This window comes from Squalius cephalus (assembly GCF_949319135.1).
Source record: "Squalius cephalus genome assembly, chromosome: 21".
Taxonomy (NCBI): Eukaryota; Metazoa; Chordata; class Actinopteri; order Cypriniformes; family Leuciscidae; genus Squalius; species Squalius cephalus.
Genome location: NC_137142.1, coordinates 25,264,720 through 25,286,227, shown reverse-complemented (window position 1 = coordinate 25,286,227; position 21,508 = coordinate 25,264,720). Strand labels below are relative to the sequence as shown.

At 36.7% G+C, this 21,508-nt stretch overlaps 1 protein-coding gene across 2 annotated transcripts in view; it reads left to right on the top strand.

Annotated features, from left to right (window-relative positions):
* The window catches only part of atrnl1a (attractin-like 1a), a 260,286-nt gene that overhangs the window by 87,065 nt on the left and 151,713 nt on the right, over positions 1-21,508 (top strand). For both annotated transcript variants that reach the window (XM_079856417.1, XM_079856418.1), the window contains exons 19-21: positions 2,479-2,697; positions 2,809-2,946; positions 16,824-16,917. In XM_079856417.1, the coding sequence (XP_079712543.1) occupies positions 2,479-2,697; positions 2,809-2,946; positions 16,824-16,917 (451 nt within the window). The remainder of the gene's footprint in view (positions 1-2,478; positions 2,698-2,808; positions 2,947-16,823; positions 16,918-21,508) is intronic.

The window sequence follows — 21,508 nt, the reverse complement described above, 5'->3', positions numbered from 1 at the left end:
TTCATTAAAAGTAAAGAAACAAAATGATCTTACCATTGATGTTGTCGCTGTCTACTATTGCGTTCTTTGATTTTGAAATTAGCTGATGATCAATAAAATGCAACTCCTATCGGTTGCTTTCGGTGACGTGAAATCTGCATATTTCTCATGATTCTATGAGATGGTCGGCGGGAATTGAAGATCTGATTTATATTCATTTTGCGAAAACACGCTTATGTGACCAGGTGTAAATGGAATTATAGATAAACATCAACCATGCCTGTTGACAGTTCTGTTCTGTGGGAAGGGTATGGAAAGTGCTCACATCCCCTGCACAGCCTGGAACATAACATTTATATCCATGATCTGCCATTTTCTCTATTGTCTTTGCTTGCTTCTTCACAATACCTGCAAAACTTCTGATGATTCGGCTGTGCAGGTCCACGTTAACACTGACTGGCCTAGAACATGGCCTGGTATATGCATCTTTTGAGGGCATAAATAGTAATGATCCCGATTGCAACGCCACAGTCGGTGTTACGTTTTTCAGTGGTCTTGTGCAAACACAAGATTTACATATGAAAGAGGAAACAATTGTGTTTGAGGCTCATGGTATGTCAGTTCCATGTACAGAACACTTATTATTCAACTATGCCAAGGTAAATACAGTTTTCCATTCTATGGCACCTTTAAATGACATCTAGAAATCACACTTTTAATATGCTACCTCAAATAACAAGATTTTTCTCTAGACCATGATAATCCTGGTTCTTCAAAGAAAAAAGAAAAAAAAATATCATAGAAATCTTGATTTTAGTTGTTTTAGCTTGTTAATATTTTAAGTCATCTTGAGGCTTATTAGTGGGCCTCGGCCCTTGGTTGAGAACCTCCGTTTTAAAGGTTTCGGTTGGTTGAATATTTTATCAGCTGATTGTGGATAATTTCCCCATTCTATTTTTACATTAAGATGTCCTTTGAAATCCAGTGTTGGGGGTGATGCATTACAAGTTACATGATTAAGTTGTAGTACTAGACTAAATGTGAGCATGCATTTACTCATCTCACTTGCACAAAAAACAGATTCAGTATTAGTTAAAATGAAAAACAGTGAAATGCAAACTCATAATATTAAACAAACCTGCAATAATTAAATTTACGTAATACAAATATACTTTATGCATTTAATCTCACTTTATTAACCAATGTCTTTGCTGCTGACCTTCGATGATCCAATTAATCCATTATCCACTTGATTTGATTTGATTTATTTATTTATTTTATTTATTTTGATGTCTTGGCTTTGCTTTTTACATGTATTTTCAATTTAATAACCTGAAGTTGTGATAATGGCCTGGAAGACTTGTAGATTATAAAACTGCACCTTAAAAATTTCTAAATAGAAACTCCTTATATCTCCAAACAGCACATTTTTGAATATGATATAGAAGGTCAAACACTGTGGCACTTCAAACAGCTCCTCTTTCCCGTCTTACTTTCAATTCTGTGTATCCCATTGACTCTGGTGGCGTTCCCTCAGTGTGTCTTTCTGCCCTGTTTTTAATGACACACTCGACATCTCTCAGTATCTGCCCTCGCCATTAACCCCGAGACACTTTTTGACCCTCACACTGTCTAAGGACCCATTAGACGGGGTCTGGTCGAAGGGTACATTGATGGACGCTTCTTCTGTCCCTATTGCATGCATACATTTTCTGCTCCCACACACACAAAATATCTAAAAATGAAGGGAGGTCATTACTGAGGGGCTCAGAAAACTTTTATAGAAAACTGATATAAAAAATCCCTATTGGCACAGAGATTGTAAATGATCTGATCCTGTCCCTTGTGTCTCAAATGTCCAGCACTCTGAATGTCAGGCACATTGTATGAATACACATTCATAATGTAATGGCACAAAACTCAATTTATTTTGAAATTAAAAGGTTATTCAACAACACACAGGCAGAGTAAATTTCAGAGCTGGTAACACATTGATATAATGTGACTTTGAATGTTTACAAAATGCAATAAGTCAAGTAATACAAAAAACAAACAACTCAAATGTTTTTTGCAGTCTCTCATTAATAACATTTAGTTTATCATATGTAGCTTTAATATTTTGAACTAGCTTTTAGTTTTATGTTTTCAGTTTTGTGCTCGTTTTTTTCTCATTAGAGTATTAGTAGACTGTTAGGTTAAAATTAGGTGTTAGGTTTAGGTTAAGGACAATAAGTCGACGTACTTGCAAAGTAACTTATAGTCAGTAGAATGTCTGTTGTCCATCAAAATAAAGTGTTAAAGCTTATAGTTTTACTAAGTTTTTCATGGTTTTCGTTTTTTCTTTTCTTTTTTTTTTTTAGCTTTATTTCAATTAAAGTAAACGATTTTAATAGTTTTAGTGGAGATTACTGATGGTGCTTTGGAGGTAAATAAGGCTAAAAGGGTTGGGAAACACTAATTTATCTTTTACTAATTTATCTAAATATTCTCTCTTTCTAGCTCAGAACTGTTCAGGTCATCGTACATGTGGTCAGTGCCTGGGACAGCCTGATTGTGGTTGGTGCGGAGACCCTACAGACACAGGCCAGGGCCAGTGTATTGAGGGATCATACCGTGGACCAATGAGGAGCCTGAGTAGACAGAGCCGAGAGAGGGTATTGGACACCAGTATATGTTCAAGGGAAAAAGGCTATGACTGGGCCTACATAACCTGCCCAGGTACACATAAAAAAAAAACACATATGTGCACTCATCAAAACCTGTAAATTATGGTTTGTTTGAAAAAAGTCTAATCAAATGAACACACATTCTTCTCTCTTTATGTTTCAGCATGTCAGTGTAACGGACACAGTGTCTGTGTTAATGGCAGTGTATGTGAGCAGTGCAAGAATCTCACAACTGGGTCGCAGTGCCAGATCTGTCTACCTGGTTACTATGGAGACCCAACTAATGGAGGGAAATGCCAAGGTGAGATATTTCTCTTCATGTTTATGTTTACAAGTATGTCTGTCGGTGTTTGTAAATCAGAGGGTATGGCTCTTGAAGGAATTGATTTCACACCCAGAAAGGAAGATTTTGTCCTCATCTGCTCACTTTTCCAAGCATGCATGATTTTTGCCATCCGTGGAACACAAAAGATATATTTATCTGAATATCCAGATGTTGTTTTCCATTTATAATATGAATAAATATTTTTTCCACAATTTTTCTATCAAATCTTTTTCATTTTATTCGATTTTTTTTTTTTTACATTTTCAAATCAATCAAACACACACATCTAACTAATGTGTGATATTTTAGTTTGATCATTATACAATTAAATGGTAATGAAAAATAAATGAAATACAAAAATTAAATGCTCTCATTTATGGATAAATATTCTAAAATCCCTCATATACTATTGTTTATATATTATGTGTTTGTATAAATGGTGGTGCATTTGTTTGCATTTAACTTTGTGAATTTACTAGAACAGCAAATGTGCCTCTACCAGAAAGACAACAGGGAAGCAGAATACTTGTATAAATGTGTGCGAACATACCATGGATTGACACTATCTTTTCCCCTTTTTTAATTTTTATTTGAATGCCGTTCCAGATTGTTTCGCTATGGCAGGTTTAATTTCAGCCTGGGAAATCTGGAAAGGTATGAGGCGTGAGTAGAGGATCTTAGAATTTTCATTATTTTGTTAAACTACCCCTTTAAGGTATACGTGACCACACGATATATCAAACTGAAATCGATGCAGTAGTTAATTCATAAACAGTCTGCCTGCATCCAGATGTACCACAGGATATCCCAGTGTCCCCCATCTAATTTTGTTGTAATGGTTAGTGAGGCCATATTTCATTATGAGTGCAGTATTCAACCTGACGCAAATTGTATTGATTTGATATGGGCTCCTCGTGTTAGTTCATCACTGTGGCTTTTCTCCTGGTTTCCAATCACTGAGTTTATATACAAGCATCATCGCTCTTAGAGATGAAACTGCATCGAGGGGGTAGAGAAAGGCAGCAGAGAGACGAAGAGGTGCAAGGAAGGTGGTGTAATAACATCATTCTCTGTCGGACAGATGCACGTTTTCTCCACATTCTGTGACATTAAATCACTCTTAATCATTTTCTTATTTCCTGGAGTTGACTGCCGCCCCTCCTCTTCGCCTATACGAGCGGTCCAGCGCTCACAGTGGAGATTTGATAGATGTGCGGCCCTCCACATCTCTCAAGGATGCACGCTCTCCCTCTCTATTTCTCCTCCCTGTTGAATTCCTCTGTGATTAAGAGTGCTTTATAGACTGCGTCTTGATGTAAATGTGCATGTGTGTTTAATGCTCTGATTGTGGCCACCACTAATACAGCAGTGTCATTTTTCAGCGTTAGTGAGCGGAGGAGATTTACCTCACCTCTACACTAATAAGTTTAAGCCACTGATCTGTGTTAGATTAGACGAGGAGAGATGGAGAGCGGCCCACTGTGTGGAGAACAGAAAAGGCTGGATGGATATCTCTCACAGAGTGTGTGCGTGTGTTGTCTGAAGGAGAAAAGAGACAGGCCATCAAAGTAAGATCAGGTTAAAATATGACACGTGGCCGGCTGCCCTTGACGAGAGAGAGAAAACAGTCTGTGGAAGATGGAGGACGTGTCCGTTTGAAATGGCCCTCTTAGTTAGAGGACAACAGAGGGCAGACAGAGTCCTGGGATTTTGTGTATGAATGTGTGTTTATGTCTTTGAAAGATGTGGAATTCATGCTTTACAAATGAAAGCTGTGATATATGATCATACTTGTGTATGTGGGCTTAAGAGTCTTAGAGTATTAGAGATTGGTGGTATGGTGGGAATTTTAAGTAAAGCTAACGACATGTATATTAATACTATATTATTAATAATAATAACCACTTAATAATGGTCACACCTTAATTTTCCAATTTAAAAAAAACATTTATATATATAAGTTTTTTATATTTATTTATTATATCAGGTTCTCAGAGACTTTGCTAAGGCAATCACAAGCTGCCTTTGCCTGGTCCATTTATGATATTGTTATTATCATTATAAATTGCGACTTATATATCGAGTGTACATTGTATTGTAAGGGAACCTGCAACAACTAGCCTTAACTAGCCTTAAGGTGATGATACACAGGGCAACTTTTTGAGCAATGTTGCTGGGCAGTCATTCCGAGCGATTGTTGCTTGGGCACTTTCCCATTGAAAATGGGCAATACATTTCTATCTGGGTCATTTAGATCGGTCGTGGGCCCTGTGTCTCATCGGGTGGCCCGTTGACGGCAACATTGCTCAGCAACATTGCTTAAAAAGTTGCCCTGTGTATCATCACCTTTAGAGTGCTCATTGAGTGTGACAGCAATGAGTGTGTTGGATGTACACACTAATACATGTAGGATGCATTGTTATGGTTATTTAGCTTGATAACTTTTCTGCTCTTACAGATCATACTCACTTCCCATAAAATCCCGTTTTCTATACCTCACTATGGTATAAAATGAAAGTGTCTTTGTAGGTGTGTGAATGCTTGGCTACCATATTCGGTAGTGTTTTTCCATGTACTTGTTTGTAGACATTTACTGTTTTTTGGGTTTGTATGTGTACCTGACAGAGTCATACTGACCCTACAGCGGTGCTATTCTTGGCTTCTGACTGGACAAACACACACACCCAACACCCTCATTTTCCCTCTCTTTATTTGACCTGTATAAGTCATTCTCTGCTTGAGGTATAAAACACATACCTGTTCAGTCACCCAACATGACAGCCATAGCTGGACCTGCAGCTTGAATAACGTGTTCATTTAATCTCAATGCAAAGATATGAATTCCATAATTTGTATGTAGGGATGGTTCACCCAAAAATGAAAATTCTGTCATCATGTACTCACCCTCATGTTGTTCCAAACCTGTATGGCTTTCTTTCTTCTGTGGAACATGAAGATATGTTGAGAAACCTTTTTTTTTGTCTGTACAATGGAAGTCAATAATCACCAGGACTGTTTTGTTACCAACATACTTCACAATATTACTTTGTGTTCTGCAGTAGCAAGTCATACAGGCTTGGAACAACTTGAACTATCCATTTAACTAGGGTTTGAAATGAACTTTTTCACTTACTTTTAAGTTACCGGCCATTCAGAACTTCTACTAGCCGAAAAAGATAAGAAATTAAGCAGATTAACATTATATATATATATATATATATATATATATATATATATATATATATATATATATATATATATATATAAATAAATAATTATAAAATATAATTATAATTATAAATAATAATTTATTTATTTTATTTATTTATTTATTTATTTATTTTTTTATTTTTTTATTTTTATTTTTTATTAATTTGGATATCATACATTCATTTCTTATTCAAACAAAATCCTGTCATCCAGCCATCTTCTCCCTTCCTCTTTCATCCTCATCCTTTTCACCAAAAATGTGTTTTAGGTGGACAGATCAATACAGTGCAAAGAACAAAAAGAACAGTGCAAAGAACAGTGCAAGAAAAAAAATTTAGGATATTGGAAATTAACAATGTCTTTTCTGGTAACCAAATGCTGTTTAATCTTTGCTTTTTCTTCAATTCATATGAACAAGCGCGCAGTTATTTGTTGCGTAGTGACGTGCACGTTCAATTAAGCCAGATATGCGCACATTCTGCGCAATACGATGTATTAAATATATCATGATGTTGAGTATTTGCACAGATTTGTCTTACGCAAACTTCCCCAGCAGAGTGAGTAACCTAATAAGTAACACGCCAGATTGGCTTGTGATTTGACAGCGTTACCTGCCACAGTTGATTTTTCCCCACATTTGGAGGGTTGGCAGGTGTTAATTTCAAACCCTGCCTTCAAATCCATTTGGGGAATTTTAAGCCCCTCAGTCGCAGAAGAAAAAGTTTAATCTGTCTTTCAAAGATTATATAAACATGAACCTGTAATGATGGCTTTAAAATCCATTTGAATCTGAGTTTTGGCTTTATAAACTTTGTTGCCTCAGTAAGAAGATAGAGCGCACTCCCACTAATTATAGTGTCTGATGGAAGATTCCCTAATGATTGTGAAGCTGGTGGAACTAGTATGACAGTATATAATGAGATTATAATGAACATTTGAGAGATGCATGCTCATATTGTCCTGTTAATTGCAACACTACAGGTAAATAAGCAGCTGTTTTTCTCACCTTATTCCTCTGTCTTGATCCTGAATCCTGATTTGAGCCTTTCCAAACACATTTGCACTTTTTTTTAAAGAAATCTGAACATTTGAAGAACATTTAAATATTACTGACCGAACCAAAAAGGCATTTAGTGAACCAACATCAGAGCACACTTGCTTTCTCTCTAGCCTTTATGTCCCCATAGTCTCTTTCTCCCTTTATTGCCTCTTCCTGTTTACTTCTGCATAAATCTTTAGGTACATGCCTCACATTTCTAAGAAACCTCGCTCACTGAAGATGATTCACTTCACTTCTGGTATTTGTTCTGCACTGATGCAGTACCAGGTACAACTCACTGATGCTGTACACATGAACTCATATTCATATTATGAACTATTGATAGGTACAAGAAAACCAGCATATCTGTGTATGTATATCATGTATATTTCTGTCTTAAACTACATAATTGTTGTTAATCATTCACTCATGGCATCAATCTCAGTGAGTACAAGCACATGGTGGCAGTCGTATAGAGCAGACAGGAGGGCAAACTTTAGACCCAGATGGAGGAGAGCTCCGTTTTGCCTCTCATTCTTAACATTTCCCCCTTCTAATCTCTTTAAGGATCTGTTTGAAATGGCAGTTTGCTTTTCGCACACAGCAAGGTCTCAGCAGCGCCTGTCCCCTCCATGCTCCTCACCCCCAACAAAACAACTGTGGCATCTAATCATGTTTTGCCACATCCAGTTTGTGTTGTACAAGCTTCTGTTGGGTTTAAGGTGATTGGGGTGTATCCACAGAAGGTCATTCTTGGCATTCTTTATAAATACCTGTAAAAACGGGGTGAAAACAGAAAAAAAGAAGCAAGAACGTTGGATGGACCCTACATATATTTTTTCAAATTTTATTTTAATTTATATTTTTAACAATACATATTTTACATACTTTTAATAATTTCTACAGTATTTGATACTACTACTACTACTACTACTACTACTACTACTACTACTAATAATAATAATAATAATAATAATAATAATAATATTAATAATAATAATAATCTATGAGAGCTGCATGGTTCTGGGAAAAAATTGAAAGTTTAAAAAAGAGATTATCTGAAGATTCTGAAAAGACAACTAAACAAAATTAACAATTTGCTACAGGTTCTGACGCAATGTTAATTGCTGCGGTCTATTTAAAACATTTAATTCATTTGAATTCTTTATTTAAAATAATTGGTTTGAATGAACGATTCAATTACTCAATCATGAAGATTTTACTTGTTTCCTTACTGGATGAATCAAAGTTTTTGTACAAATCTCTAATGTTTAATGTTTTGTACAAATCTCCCAAACCTGTCCTGAAGGCACCCCAACACTGCACGTTTTCTTTGTCTCCCTAATCAAACACACCTGATTCAACTCATCAGCTCATTATCACATGGGTTAATGAGCTGATGAGTGGCTACTTCTGTGATAATTCGAATTATTGTAACACTGAAACAATTATACTGTTGCCTGTTGGGTAGGGCTGGGCGATATGGCCTAAAAAAAATATTTTTTTTTACAAAAAATCCGATTTACGATTTAAATCTATTTTTTTTTCCCCCTACTTAAAATAAATCTGCAGATGACAAAGAAATTGTTCAAAACAAGTTTTAATTTGATTTTGTTTTGATTTTCCCCTCTGGGATTTGATCTGGATTTCCCCATTGGGGTTAAAGTGCAATCAGAAACAACAATCCAAAAAAACAAGATGGCAGGCCCTACCATTGTAAACAGTGAAAATGTAACATAATGTAATGTAACATAGCTTAAAATGGGTCGATTGGGATTGGGGGGATGTGTATATATATACAGGTGCTGGTCATATAATTAGAATATCATCAAAAAGTTGATTTATTTCAGTAATTCCATTAAAAAAGTGAAACTTGTATATTATATAGACTCATTACATGCAAAGTGAGATATCTCAAGCCTTTATTTGTTATAATTTTGATGATTATGGCTTACAGCTTGTGAAAACCACAAAATCAAAATCTCAGAAAATGAGAATATTACATGAAATCACACAGTAATTACACAGTGATACCATGGTCATTGAACCAGGTTTTGGTTATTTTGGCAGTGTGGGCAGGTGCAAATCCTGCTGAAAAATGAAGGAAGCATGAAGTGCTCTGGAAATGTCCTGGTAGACGGCTGCGTTGACTCTGGATTTAATAAAGCACAGTGGACCAAAGTCCTCTTTTCTGATGAGAGCAAATTTTCATTTGGAAAATTTAATTTCAAAAATAAAAAATCTCATTTGGAAACCAAGGTCCCAGAGTCTGGAGGAAGAATGGAGAGGCACACAATCCAAGATGCTTGAATTCCAGTGTGAAGTTTCCACAGTCTGTGTTGGTTTGGGGAGCCATGTCATCGGCTGGTGTTGGTCCACTCAACGCAGCCGTCTACCAGGACATTTCCAGAGCACTTCATGCTTCCTTCAGCAGACAAGCTTTATGGAGATGCTTCCTTCATTTTCCAGCAGGATTTGCACCTGCCCACACTGCCAAAAGAACCAAAACCTGTTTCAATTACCATGGTATCACTGTGTAATTACTGTGTGATTTCATGTAATATTCAAATTTTCTGAGATTTTGATTTTGTGGTTTTCACAAGCTGTAAGCCATAATCATCAAAATTATAACAAATAAAGGCTTGAAATATCTCACTTTGCATGTAATGAGTCTATATAATATACAAGTTTCACTTTTTGAATGGAATAACTGAAATAAATCAACTTTTTGATGATATTCTAATTATATGACCAGCACCTGTATATAAAATAATAAGTTTAGTGACAACACAATGCTTACATGGTACAGTGACTGCTATGCTACTGTTTTTATTATTGCTTGACATATTTCACAATTTCAATTCAATTCTTGTGATTTGATTCTGATCTTGATTCAATATCGATTCCTTTGGATAAATATTAGGTACAATAGATACGTTAATGTGTTATGGTAATTGTTCTCCAAAAAAAAAACTCACCTAATGCTGTAAACATACAGAGCCCTGTCAGCTGGTATTATTATTAAAGGTTAAAAATAACATCTCAAATTAAATATAATTTGTTTTTTATAATAACAACGTTAAAATATTTTAATGATATAGGTGAAATATAATAAATATGTAATATAGTTATCATATTTAGCAAAATATTCCTCTCTGTAGCAATTTTTTTAAGTCCAACTAGCGTGCTATGCTCGTTAAATGGCTTTCCTGAGGTAAATGTAACGTTACGTGACATTGTTCTCCAGCTATTTTATGGATCTCTTTCCGCGGTTGAAAAACCCTGATCGATCGATTTGATTACATTTCACTAAGTTGAACTGTATCTTTCAAATTACCTATTGATCATTCGTGTTTATTTAGTAGTAAAGAGTAACAGATGATCGGTAAACGTGCCGCTTGACCTGAGATCTGTCAGCCATCTGTCACGTCACATTTACAAGCGCCAAAACGGTGTTTATTGTTTGAATTTCGTAATTAAATTGACAGAATCTGAGAGCTGAGAATTTGTTTCATATCAATAGTAACCTTCTCTGTCTTGTCTGTCGGTGTCAGTGTCCTCTTTGCTTTGCGATTTTTCTCTGCGTGAGAAAATGGATGTGTGGCGTGAGAGCGTGTAAAAAGTGACAATTGCGTGAGTCTCACGGTGAATTCGTGAGAGTTGTCAGCCCTGCAGATTCAGTGTGTAAATGTTTCTGGTGGGTGTGCTTGTGCTGCCGTGGTCTTATTCATTTGCCATGCTGTTTGTGTATCTCTATGGCAAACGCTGAGCCCGTTCGGAACTACGGGAGCCCAGAGGGGAGCGTCGGGAGAAAAACGATTTTCATTCAAACAAGTCGACGTAAACTACACATTCGAGTTAATCGATAAAATCGATTTATTGCCCAGCCCTACTGTTGGGTTGAAAAGACTGTTTTTGAAGCTGTTTCATACCTATACATGACAACTGGTTTCTGTGGGTCAGTGGCGCCAATGCAGATTTGAATGTTCGCTGTTATCGTACTTGTAAGTTTTAATACACATAGCCGAATCGCTGTCATTAAGGAATAAGATCGTGTGGGTGTTTGAATCGAGACTGCAATCTTTTTAACGATTAATCATAGAGCTCTACCATCTACCAATAGTCTTTCAGTGACAGATCAGCAGTATTGTATAGTACACTAGGACTGTATCTGTCCTTTAGCTCCAGTACAGTGGCTCCAGTCTTTGAGATGTCTCCATGGAGCCGGCTGGCAGCATCTGCTGTATTTGGCTCAGGATAGTAACACATCACTGTGAGATGACAACTGAGGTCATGGGGGGCACAGCACCAGGCTCACCTTCCTATCCATTAATTAAAACCTTCTGCCCCATAGAGGTGAGTGGAGAAACACTTACCTGGAACCAATTTACTCAGAATGACTGTGGCTTTTGCCATTACGGCTGTATGTGTGCTTTATATAAAATCATGTTTGCGTCAGAGATGGGAATATTGCATTTGGAGTAAAATTATAGTTCTTTCTTATACCTGTATATTGCGTGCATGCATGTGTAGGCTATATCTTATCCAATAAGGTTATAAATATGGGTAAGAGGATGGAAATAAAGCACTGGTTAGCCCTCTAATGCGAATGAGAAAGAGAGCGACCGAGAAGTCAAGGGAAAAACAAAGTACTTATTTTTTTAGTTTCATCAAGCAGCCCACTGCACTTTTTATAGTGATGATGATTATTAATCATTGTGGCTTAAAATTTTTTGTTTTTTTTAAAGGGTGAGGGCATTTTAAGAGGTGAGAGCTGTAGAAATCACTGAGTATTAAGTGGTAAATGATTAATGATGGTACATGACGTTTCATTTCCTTTCCTCTTAAAGGGATAGTTCACCCAAAAATTTAAATTAGCCCATCATTTACTCACCCTCAAGTCAACCAAGGGGGTTAATAAAGGCCTTCTGAAGCGAAGTGATGCGTTTGTGTAAGAAAAATATTCATATTTAAAACTTTATAATCTAAAATAACTAGCTTTGTTTGTTGAATTAACGGTTTAATGGCTCGCTCAAAGTCAGTCCGTTGCCGTAACAACGTAACTGCACACTGAGTGACAGTCTTTTTTAAATGCGCAGAGACTATAGGCGTTTCTCAATGTCAAGGAAGGATCCTCGGAAGCCATAATTTCGAGGATGCTACGTCATCGACATCCGTCGAAGGACTGTTCCAATGTGAGGATCCTCGGAATTTCCACCAAGGACTGAGTCCTTCGTTCGAAAAATATCCCATATACAGGAAAGGATGCATATGTGTAGCCTTTGCGCTCTTCACGCTCTCAAATCACCCACAATCCTATGCGTGCAGCTTTGCTATCTTGTTAAAAAAATTCAAAATGTTGGACGTTAACGGACTAACGGAGTCGGAGCGTTAACGGGTCAATATGCTTTCAAATGTAAATATATTTACGTTACCAAACATTTGTTTTAAAAAAATAATTACATCCATTATGTTATGGATCAAATTGACCTGCACTGTTTAAACACACTTGACAGTCAAATAATCAATATGATTAAAAAGGAGTTTATTGATTTAAAAACGATTATATTGCCTGAGTGAACAGAACTGCGTCCATAGCAACGCTCTGTTTTTCATTTTCACTGACGTAATGACGCACTGGCGTGCACTTGCTAGCCTGTTCCAGAGCCATTGAAAAACCATAGACAGTAGAATGCTGAAGAGGAGCCTCGCCTAGCCTCTGAAGGAAGTGACTTGGAAGGACCAGTCCTGCCAAGGAAGTATCCTTGACATTGAGAAACGCCTAGTTTCGGTTACATTGGTTACTGAAAATGTCCTCGTTTTTGCGCATGCTGACCACATCGTAACACTTATTTATATAGCAACAAATAAACAAATAAATAAATAAATCCAAATAAATAAATAAATGGCGATAATACCGCACATCGCGCTATTGAGCCACTCAAAATTACCGCAAGGGAAATTCCTTCACCGTGACAGCCTTAGATCTAGAGTTGTTTGGCACACTTAACAGTTTTCACTTCTTAAACAATATATCCATTTAGGAGTAAAACCCAAATACCCTCTTTGCTTTATCAGATTTTACTTTCAGCCAGTCATAAACTCTGAATTAAATGTGCAGTGTTCCTTTCAAGACTGGTTTAACTTCCATCAGCTTTAATGTCATCTCTGTGTGTATGTGTGTGTGCATCTGTTTGTGAGGATTTATGAAAGCCTTCACTCTGGTTTTGTCACTTATGTTCCACGGTCTGTTTGCATACAAATATCAGTTTATCTCTTCTGTCTCCCTTTATTTTCATATGTATTTCCTTTCTTTCATTAAGCTTTATCGTGGATCTAAATGAAGCATGTCAGATATATGCTAATGTTTGTGTGCGTTATGAAAAAGTTTTGTTAGACATGGTTAGGTGACTACTTTCATTGTAAGCGTGTTTGTGAGTGTGTGTTTTGTCATTTCCAGGGCCTAAATGGCTTTTGGCAGATATATTTATGAGAGATTGTACGTGTGCGCATGTGCATGTGTGTGTTTGTAGTCTATCGCTTTTAGAGCAAGTGCTGAAACAGCACCTCCAGGCAGTGCTGTTCCTCTGCTATAATGTGAGTACATTTTACACATCATAATTTAGCTATAAATCTTTTTGGAGCATGCAGAGAGGAGCCACCGACACTATGCCGCAGCCTGTCCCCACAGTCCTGTCAAAATGACTCGCATACAGATGCACAAATGCACAAACATGCATAATAAAATTGCATGTACACATTTGAGATCATGTGGAAATCTTGTGTATGTGGTTCCTTGTCTTTATACTGACATGATTTGAAGCCTTGACGTATATATAGCCTTGATAGATATATATATATATATATATATATATATATATATATATATATATATATATATATATATATAGTTTTATTATGTGACGGGTGAAACTTATTTGATCAAAAATACAGTAAAACACCAATATTGTGAAATATTATTACAATTTAAAATAACTTGTATGTATGTGCGTGCGTATGTATGTATGTCCGCGTGCGTGCGTGTGTGTGTGTGTGTGTGTGTGTGTGTGTGTATATATACATCTTATCACTATGTATGAGCAGTCGTAATAGTGATTCACCAAAGCAGACAACAACAATACAATCTTTAGTAAAAAATATTTTTCTTTGTCAATTGTCTCTTGTTGACTGGTATGAAAAAGCGATTGCAGTGCATGCTGGGGGAATTTGAACTGAGAGTTGTGTAAAGAACAGACATGTGGATAAAAAGCCAACAAGCTATAAAGCCTCTTGATAAAAAGTCTGTGTTCTTTTCTTCTCTCTCTGTCTCTCTCTTTTTTTTTTATGCTCTTTGTTTGTTTTATTTAGAAATATGACAGCCCTTTTATGGCTGTATTCTGGATCCAAATAAAATCTGTGGCTGGGAGAGCTCTTCCATGCTATTTAAACAAGTGAATGAAAAACATTTTTATGCAGGGTTGCTCTGTGAAGGCAGCTAGTTCATTTTATAGTCTAATGGCACTGTCTAAAATGACACTCCGGGCGGAGAAGCAGTTTAAGGCATGTGGAATCTGCTGACATCAGTTGGACCAGAGAAGGTTCAGCATGTAGCGTTGCAAATACAGCCATACTCTACAAATTGCACAGTAATTAAACAAGCTAATTGATGTGTACAACATAAAGACATATGACTAGATCAACATAAACACAGCCTTATCTCATCATAGTGTGCAGTCACCTCTGTGTCATCGTTTTGTGAAGGTGATGAATGTACTGACAAACACCTGCATCCTTAGCTGCAAAAACCCTCAGATACCAGTTAGGAAGAAAATGCTATCAGTAAGCAGTCATTCAGCGGACACTTTAGTCCACCACAGCTGTTGGAGAGAGTTGTGCTAGTTTCTTAAGCAATTAAACTTAAGATTTTCACCTTGTCCACAATAGAATAGGTAAGAAAATCCCTTAATCCCCTAGACTTACATTGAACCATGTTTTAAAACCAGAACATTATAGAGAATTGGTTATGGATTCTTTTCACTTCACTAAATAACCACCAAGCATCCGGCAAGAACAATAGCAACCACACAACAATAGCAACCATAGTTTAGGGGCAGTTTTTATGTTTTTTGTTTGTTTTTAAAGTTAGTGATTGAATGAATTAATGAATATTGTATTTCAATAATTATTGATTAATTTACAAAATCTTGATTTGGAAAATCTAGAGTTAAAATAACCAAACAATTACAATTAATCTAATTAGTCATTTTTGCAGACACTTTTATCTAAAGCGGCATTGACTTGGGTTGTAAAGAATGGAATAGTATCTTGTTTGCTTGTTTAGGAGCCTCACCTCAGTGATGATAATCTGCTTAATGAACTCTCTCTCTCTCTCTCTCTGTCTGTATTTGTATTTGTCTCTGCTGCACTGTTAAACTCTGTCTATGTGTGAGTGAATGTGGTTTCATTCTGATATTACCATCTGATAACCTTTAATGAGAATTGCATCTGTAATGAGAGGAACACTAGCCCCAGAGATGCAGGCTCAGGTTTGTTAAAATAGTCACGTCTGTTTATATGCAAACTGTGCCCTGTTTATTTATAGACTGTAGTAGTTCACTTAAAAGTACAAATTATCTGAAAATGGTGCATTAATGAGAGTTCATGTGAAAAGTTATTTCCCATTTATGAACGAGTCATTATTTTAAGTCTCAATGCATTTGAAGCAGTTTAAATAACGAGTCCGATTCTAGTTCTTGAGTTCTCACTGAAAGTTTCAAAGAATGTCAGTTCACTCGGTGGCCATATTTACAACAACTCCAGGCAGCTATTGTATTAATCTCTGCTTGGATAAGTACCAAAATCATGAAAACTGCTTGCCAAACTCACATTTCAGTAATGTATTTCAAATCAGCAATAAATTGTGGCATGAGAGTTAAAATAGCTTAAATTTCAGGTTCCTCTAGCCAATGTGCATGTGTAGTCCTAAGCACAAATCTCAGGAAACTAACTATTTCTATGGTTCACAATGTCAGTTTTTTGGGATTGACAACCGCATTTACTTACATGAGTCTCAAAATGTCCCGTTCACACAGCAACATTCTCTTACCAGTACAACTGTAGGTGCAGTGATGCGATGACAAGCCAATTGACGATTGGCTCTTTGTTTAGGAAGCAGGATTTCCTTCTACAAGAGCCACCATATTGCGATTGCAGTTTCTCTTTCTTAGTAGTACAAGTGGACCATATTGGTATATGCAGTCTCTGATAACAGCACAATGAAAGACAATAAATCAGTGAAAATTGACTTAAATTAGGGCTGTTCATCAGAGTGACTTTTGAACATTTTGATGGACTACTTATACTTTTATGGTGCTTTTGGGTCTTTTTTTAAGCTTGAAAGTTCCAATCCCCTTTCGTTGTAATTGCATGGGGAAAAAGCACCACCACAGTCTCCTTTGTGTTCCACAGAAGAAACAAAGTCATACAAGTTTGGAACAGTAAATAATTACAGAGGTTTCATTTTTGGGTGAACTGTCCCTTTAAACGTTCCTCTTCCCTCTTTTTTTGTCTTTCTCTATCTGTCTGTCTTCTTTCTTCTCTCCAGCCTGCAGATGTAACAACCACGCTAACGTGTGCCACTCCAACTCAGGGAAATGCTACTGTACCACTAAAGGGGTCAAAGGGGACCAATGCCAGCTGTGAGTATGACTACATTACCCATCGTCAGCAATCCTCCCTGTCAGTCAGAGAGTGATAGACATGAGCCCTTCAATTAAACACAAAGTTTCCTTACATTATCATGCTCTCATTAGCATCATAGCACATTTTATTCACAGACTTAACCCTCTTCTAAGCTCTCTGTTATTAATTCCCACCTAAGTGTCTTTCCAATCCCAGGACATTAATTTTAATGGCAACCTCTGCTGTGCTGTGTCAGCGAGCCCTCTGTTCACAGTGGCAAAGTGAACTTATCAGTGGCTTAAATAGCACTTTTGGGGCTGACACTATGCCCTGATTGTGGATGTGTATGTGTGTATGTACTGAGGTCCATAAAGACACAGTGCTGTGTGGATGTATTTGTAACAGGCTGCACCACTGCCACTGGCACTGATAATGTATTAAGCAGTAATGAGTTCCCCAGGACTTAAACACAGTTCTCAAAAGTTTCTCTTTTCCACATGCCCTCTATCTTTTTTTCTTTCTTTTTTATTTTAAATATCACTTATGTGACCCGTGGGTAGAAAGTCAGATGGTACACAAGCAGTATAACTTCAAACTTCATGCCTGAATCGCATGGATGAATTTGGCTTGTTTGTTGGTACTGCTCAATGTTGTGGTTGATGTTTCGCTCATGGAGCACATCACATGGCGGTGGAACTGATGTACGTGTAGGTATCTTTGTGTAGCGCTATTATTTTGTTCCAGTAAATTGTCATGATGGCAAAGAATTTTTTATCAGTAAACTTTAAGAATGACATAATTTCCTATTTCCGTTTGGCCAATAATTTTCATTGTAAAAGCATTAGGCATTATTAAATTGGCTTCTTATCAACTTGCGTGAAGGTCAGCTTAGTAGCCATATGTTTTGTTGTCCACCTGTTGTTGCAAACAGTCACCAACAAGTTTAAGTGCCTGGCACATATACTTTCACGTCACCATGGGAACCGCTGAAGTGATTAAAGACAGTGACTCACCCAACCTGAGCGATGGCAGCCCGAGTGCTGAATCACATGTTTTTGAGCAGATAACACTGCAACAACCTTCCTTCTCTGATAATCATGAAAAGATTAAGTCTCAATCTTAATATGCTTTAAGCAATTCATTTCAATATGAATTACTTTTTTAAAAATCAGATTGCTTGTAATAATGATGAAACATGGAAGATGGATCCATCTACTGGAATATATATTTTTATTTTTTTCCATTGGAAGATTTATCTATATTTTTGTCTACCTCACCCTCTCTTTCTCTTTCTCCATCCATTTCATTTCCATGTTTCCTGCTCTAACAGGTGTGTTCTCTCAGACTTGTTGATGCAGACTACATGCAGAATTGTAAATGGATATGAAAATGTATCTGCTCTGATTTTGGTTTGTATTTGGGTCTGGATGTTTACGTCTGGAGTTCTGGGTCTGCATGTCTATTTGTACCCCATTTTATCTTCAGATGTGCCTGTTTCTGTGTTCAGTGAAATGAGCCGAGTAAGCTGGCCCAACAGCTGTGAATAGCTGTGTTTTGAGGGACTGTTTGTCCTATTTGCTTCTCTCTTTGTTGATAACATGCCTGCTGCAGTTATATTGTACTGCAAACACAACAAAACATTGAAACATACATAATACTTGTTCTATGCACTATTGATCAGTGTTGTAACTACTTTTAAAAGTAACTTTCGCCAACACTGCTATTGATGGCATTTAGTAAATGTAACATTAAACTATGTCAACACTGGAGGAAATTTTAAAAAGATACGAATGCTTTTGTCCGATTGAAATCAAACTTTTTATCAAGAGTGCATGCAAACACACTTATTGATGCTCGTGTCTGAATGAGAGCAAATTCCTGTATCCATGTACCAAGATCACATCGAGAACTATTTCAAAGGCTATTTTAGCAGAAAAAGACAATCTATAAGGTGTAATCTTATTTGAGTGAAAAATGCTACTTGACCTTGAGTTCCAAGATACTAGGGCTGCACGATTTGGGGAAAATGTCATATTGCGATAATTGAGGTCAATATTGCGATTACGATTGCGATATGCGATATAATAAACAAATGGTTTCATGAGTCAACTTGTTTGGTTCTCAAGGAAAATAAATGCACACACAGATTAGTGATAATCAGCCTAAAGAAAAAAGTTCTTTAGTCAAGAGCAGTGAGTGTTTTTCTCTGTTCCCTTTGTTCTTTGATTAACTTTAGTGACAGATTTTTTTTTTTATTGCATTTTAACAAGAACAAAACATAATTTACATACAAGAGTACATATAACCATACATGTCAGGGGTAAAGAAAAATAATAATAAAAAATAAAAAAATAGAAAAATAAAAAAATAAAAAAAGAATAACTTTAGCGACATTAGTGGCTACTGTACTGTCCCTTTAAGACCAGCCGCTGTCAGAGACGCGGATCTCACACGCGCCTCATTCTTTCACGAGTCATCACAACTCTTCATGTTCATCATAAGACTACTCTTATGTTATGAAGACACTCGACAAAAAGACATTTTTGCATAATTGTGTGTGTTATTGTTCGTTCAAGCTCGAAAGAGAACTGTATTCTGTCATGCTGTTTTGTGCGCACGCACGATATTAGCGCGAGTCTTTCTGTCTGTCACAGTCAGGACATTCACAGGCAGCGCGTTCATTTTGGCATACATGTGTGTTGAACGTTCTACCGCGAAAGAGAACTTGATACTGGCGCGCGTCTATCTGTGTGTCAGGAGGACATTCACAGGCAGCTCGTTCTTTTATGTCTTATCGCGCATGAATGGTTTAAAAGCATTTGCATTAATAAGTGCGTTAACAGCGCTAATTTGTTTATTTAATATAAAATCGCAGCATTTTGCGTCATATAATCGCGTAGGCTTGACATCGCGATTGCGATTGCGATACGATTAATCGTGCAGCACTACAAGATACTAAAACATAAGAAATACTGTCATAAGAAAGACTCTTCCTGCAGGTTACATGATTACACCAGTAGGTGGCGACAAGTGACTCTCTTTATGAGTGAGTCATTTGAATCATTCATCAACTGATTTGTTCAAAGCTGCTACAGCAGGAAATGAAGGACAAAAGTAAAGATGAGTGTAGAGTTTTGGCATCTACAAATGTATACTTACTAGAGTTCTCAGTTTCAATTAAATATCATTTTTACAGCCTATTGTTCTCTTAAAACTCCTTAAGGGAAATAAAAATAGACACAAATTAGGAACTTGTGGGCAGTAAGAGTTTAGAGCTGTAGAGTTAATTTAAATGCATAGCTAAGACTATTATCTGACTTTTGATTGCAGACTTTGGTATTTTGGCATGTTTGTGACATTGATATCTCTTCTTAAAGTTTTCCTCTGAAATCTAAAGCAGGAAACATTAGTATTTATTTGCTCTCATTACACTGACATTTAGAAGAAACAACAGATATTAAAGCAATAAAAAAATATTTTATTTTTTCTATGGGTCTGTAGGGTCACAGTTCACAAATGTTTTTTTTTTTTTTCAGTGCTATTTTGAAAGTCGTCAACCTGGCAAGACAAGGAATTCAGCTAGTGTTATATATAGAGAGAGTGCAAGAAACTGAGTGAATCTCTAGAATATGTGAGACCGTGAACAGCAAGGTCTCTTTCAAGGTTCTTTTCTCTTTGTTGCTTTGTGTCTTTGTTTGAAAGCGCAAGGAAAGGCGAGAGTGTGAGAAAATAAAATGAGAGAGAAAGACGGATCAAGAGAAAGACAGATTGAAGGGAGAAAGAGAGGAAGGTAGCAGGTGGCCCATAGCCTGTTTTCACCTGTTTTCTGTAATGAGCTGAGCTGTCTGTTCAGCACGGCGGGAGAGACGGAGATGTGGTACTCGTTTAGAAGCTGGTGGAGGACGGAAAGGTACTGTTGGAGCAGTTCATGTAGACATACTTCCTCTCAGCTGAATTCTCCTTATCTGGATTTTGCTTTGGGCTGCTGATGTTAGTCTGCAATATGTATGTGATATTTTTACCATAAAAGTTTTGCAAACACTTGAGTACCCTTAATATTTTTTCATAGGACAACCTGCATAATGCAAATATTACATAGCTACACAAATGGAAAAAAAGAAAAGAAAAAATATGAATAATTATATATCTCAGTATCTCACAAAAGTGAGTACACCCCTCACATTTCAGCAAACATTTTAGTATATCTTCTCATGGGACAATACTATAGAAATGAAACTTGGATAGATTTTAGAGTAGTCAATGTGCTGCTTGTATAGCAGTATATATTTACTGTCCTCTGAAAATAACTCCACATACAGCCATTATTGTCAAAATAGCTGGCAACAAAAGTGAGTACTAGGGCTGTCGCGATAACCGCAATATGGTAGTATCGCACTACTGACAAGCCAACCACAGAGGAATGCAAGTAACTGCAGCAACCGCGATATTCGCGTGTTTTTTTTCATGTGTTATATATCACAATTTATATACAGCAAATCCATTAGGTGCCATCCTTTCTCAAGAAGATGCATGTTATTTTGAACAAACTTGTTATAAACTCAAGACATAATTAGGTGGATAATTAAACACATTCAGTTATCACCTGCA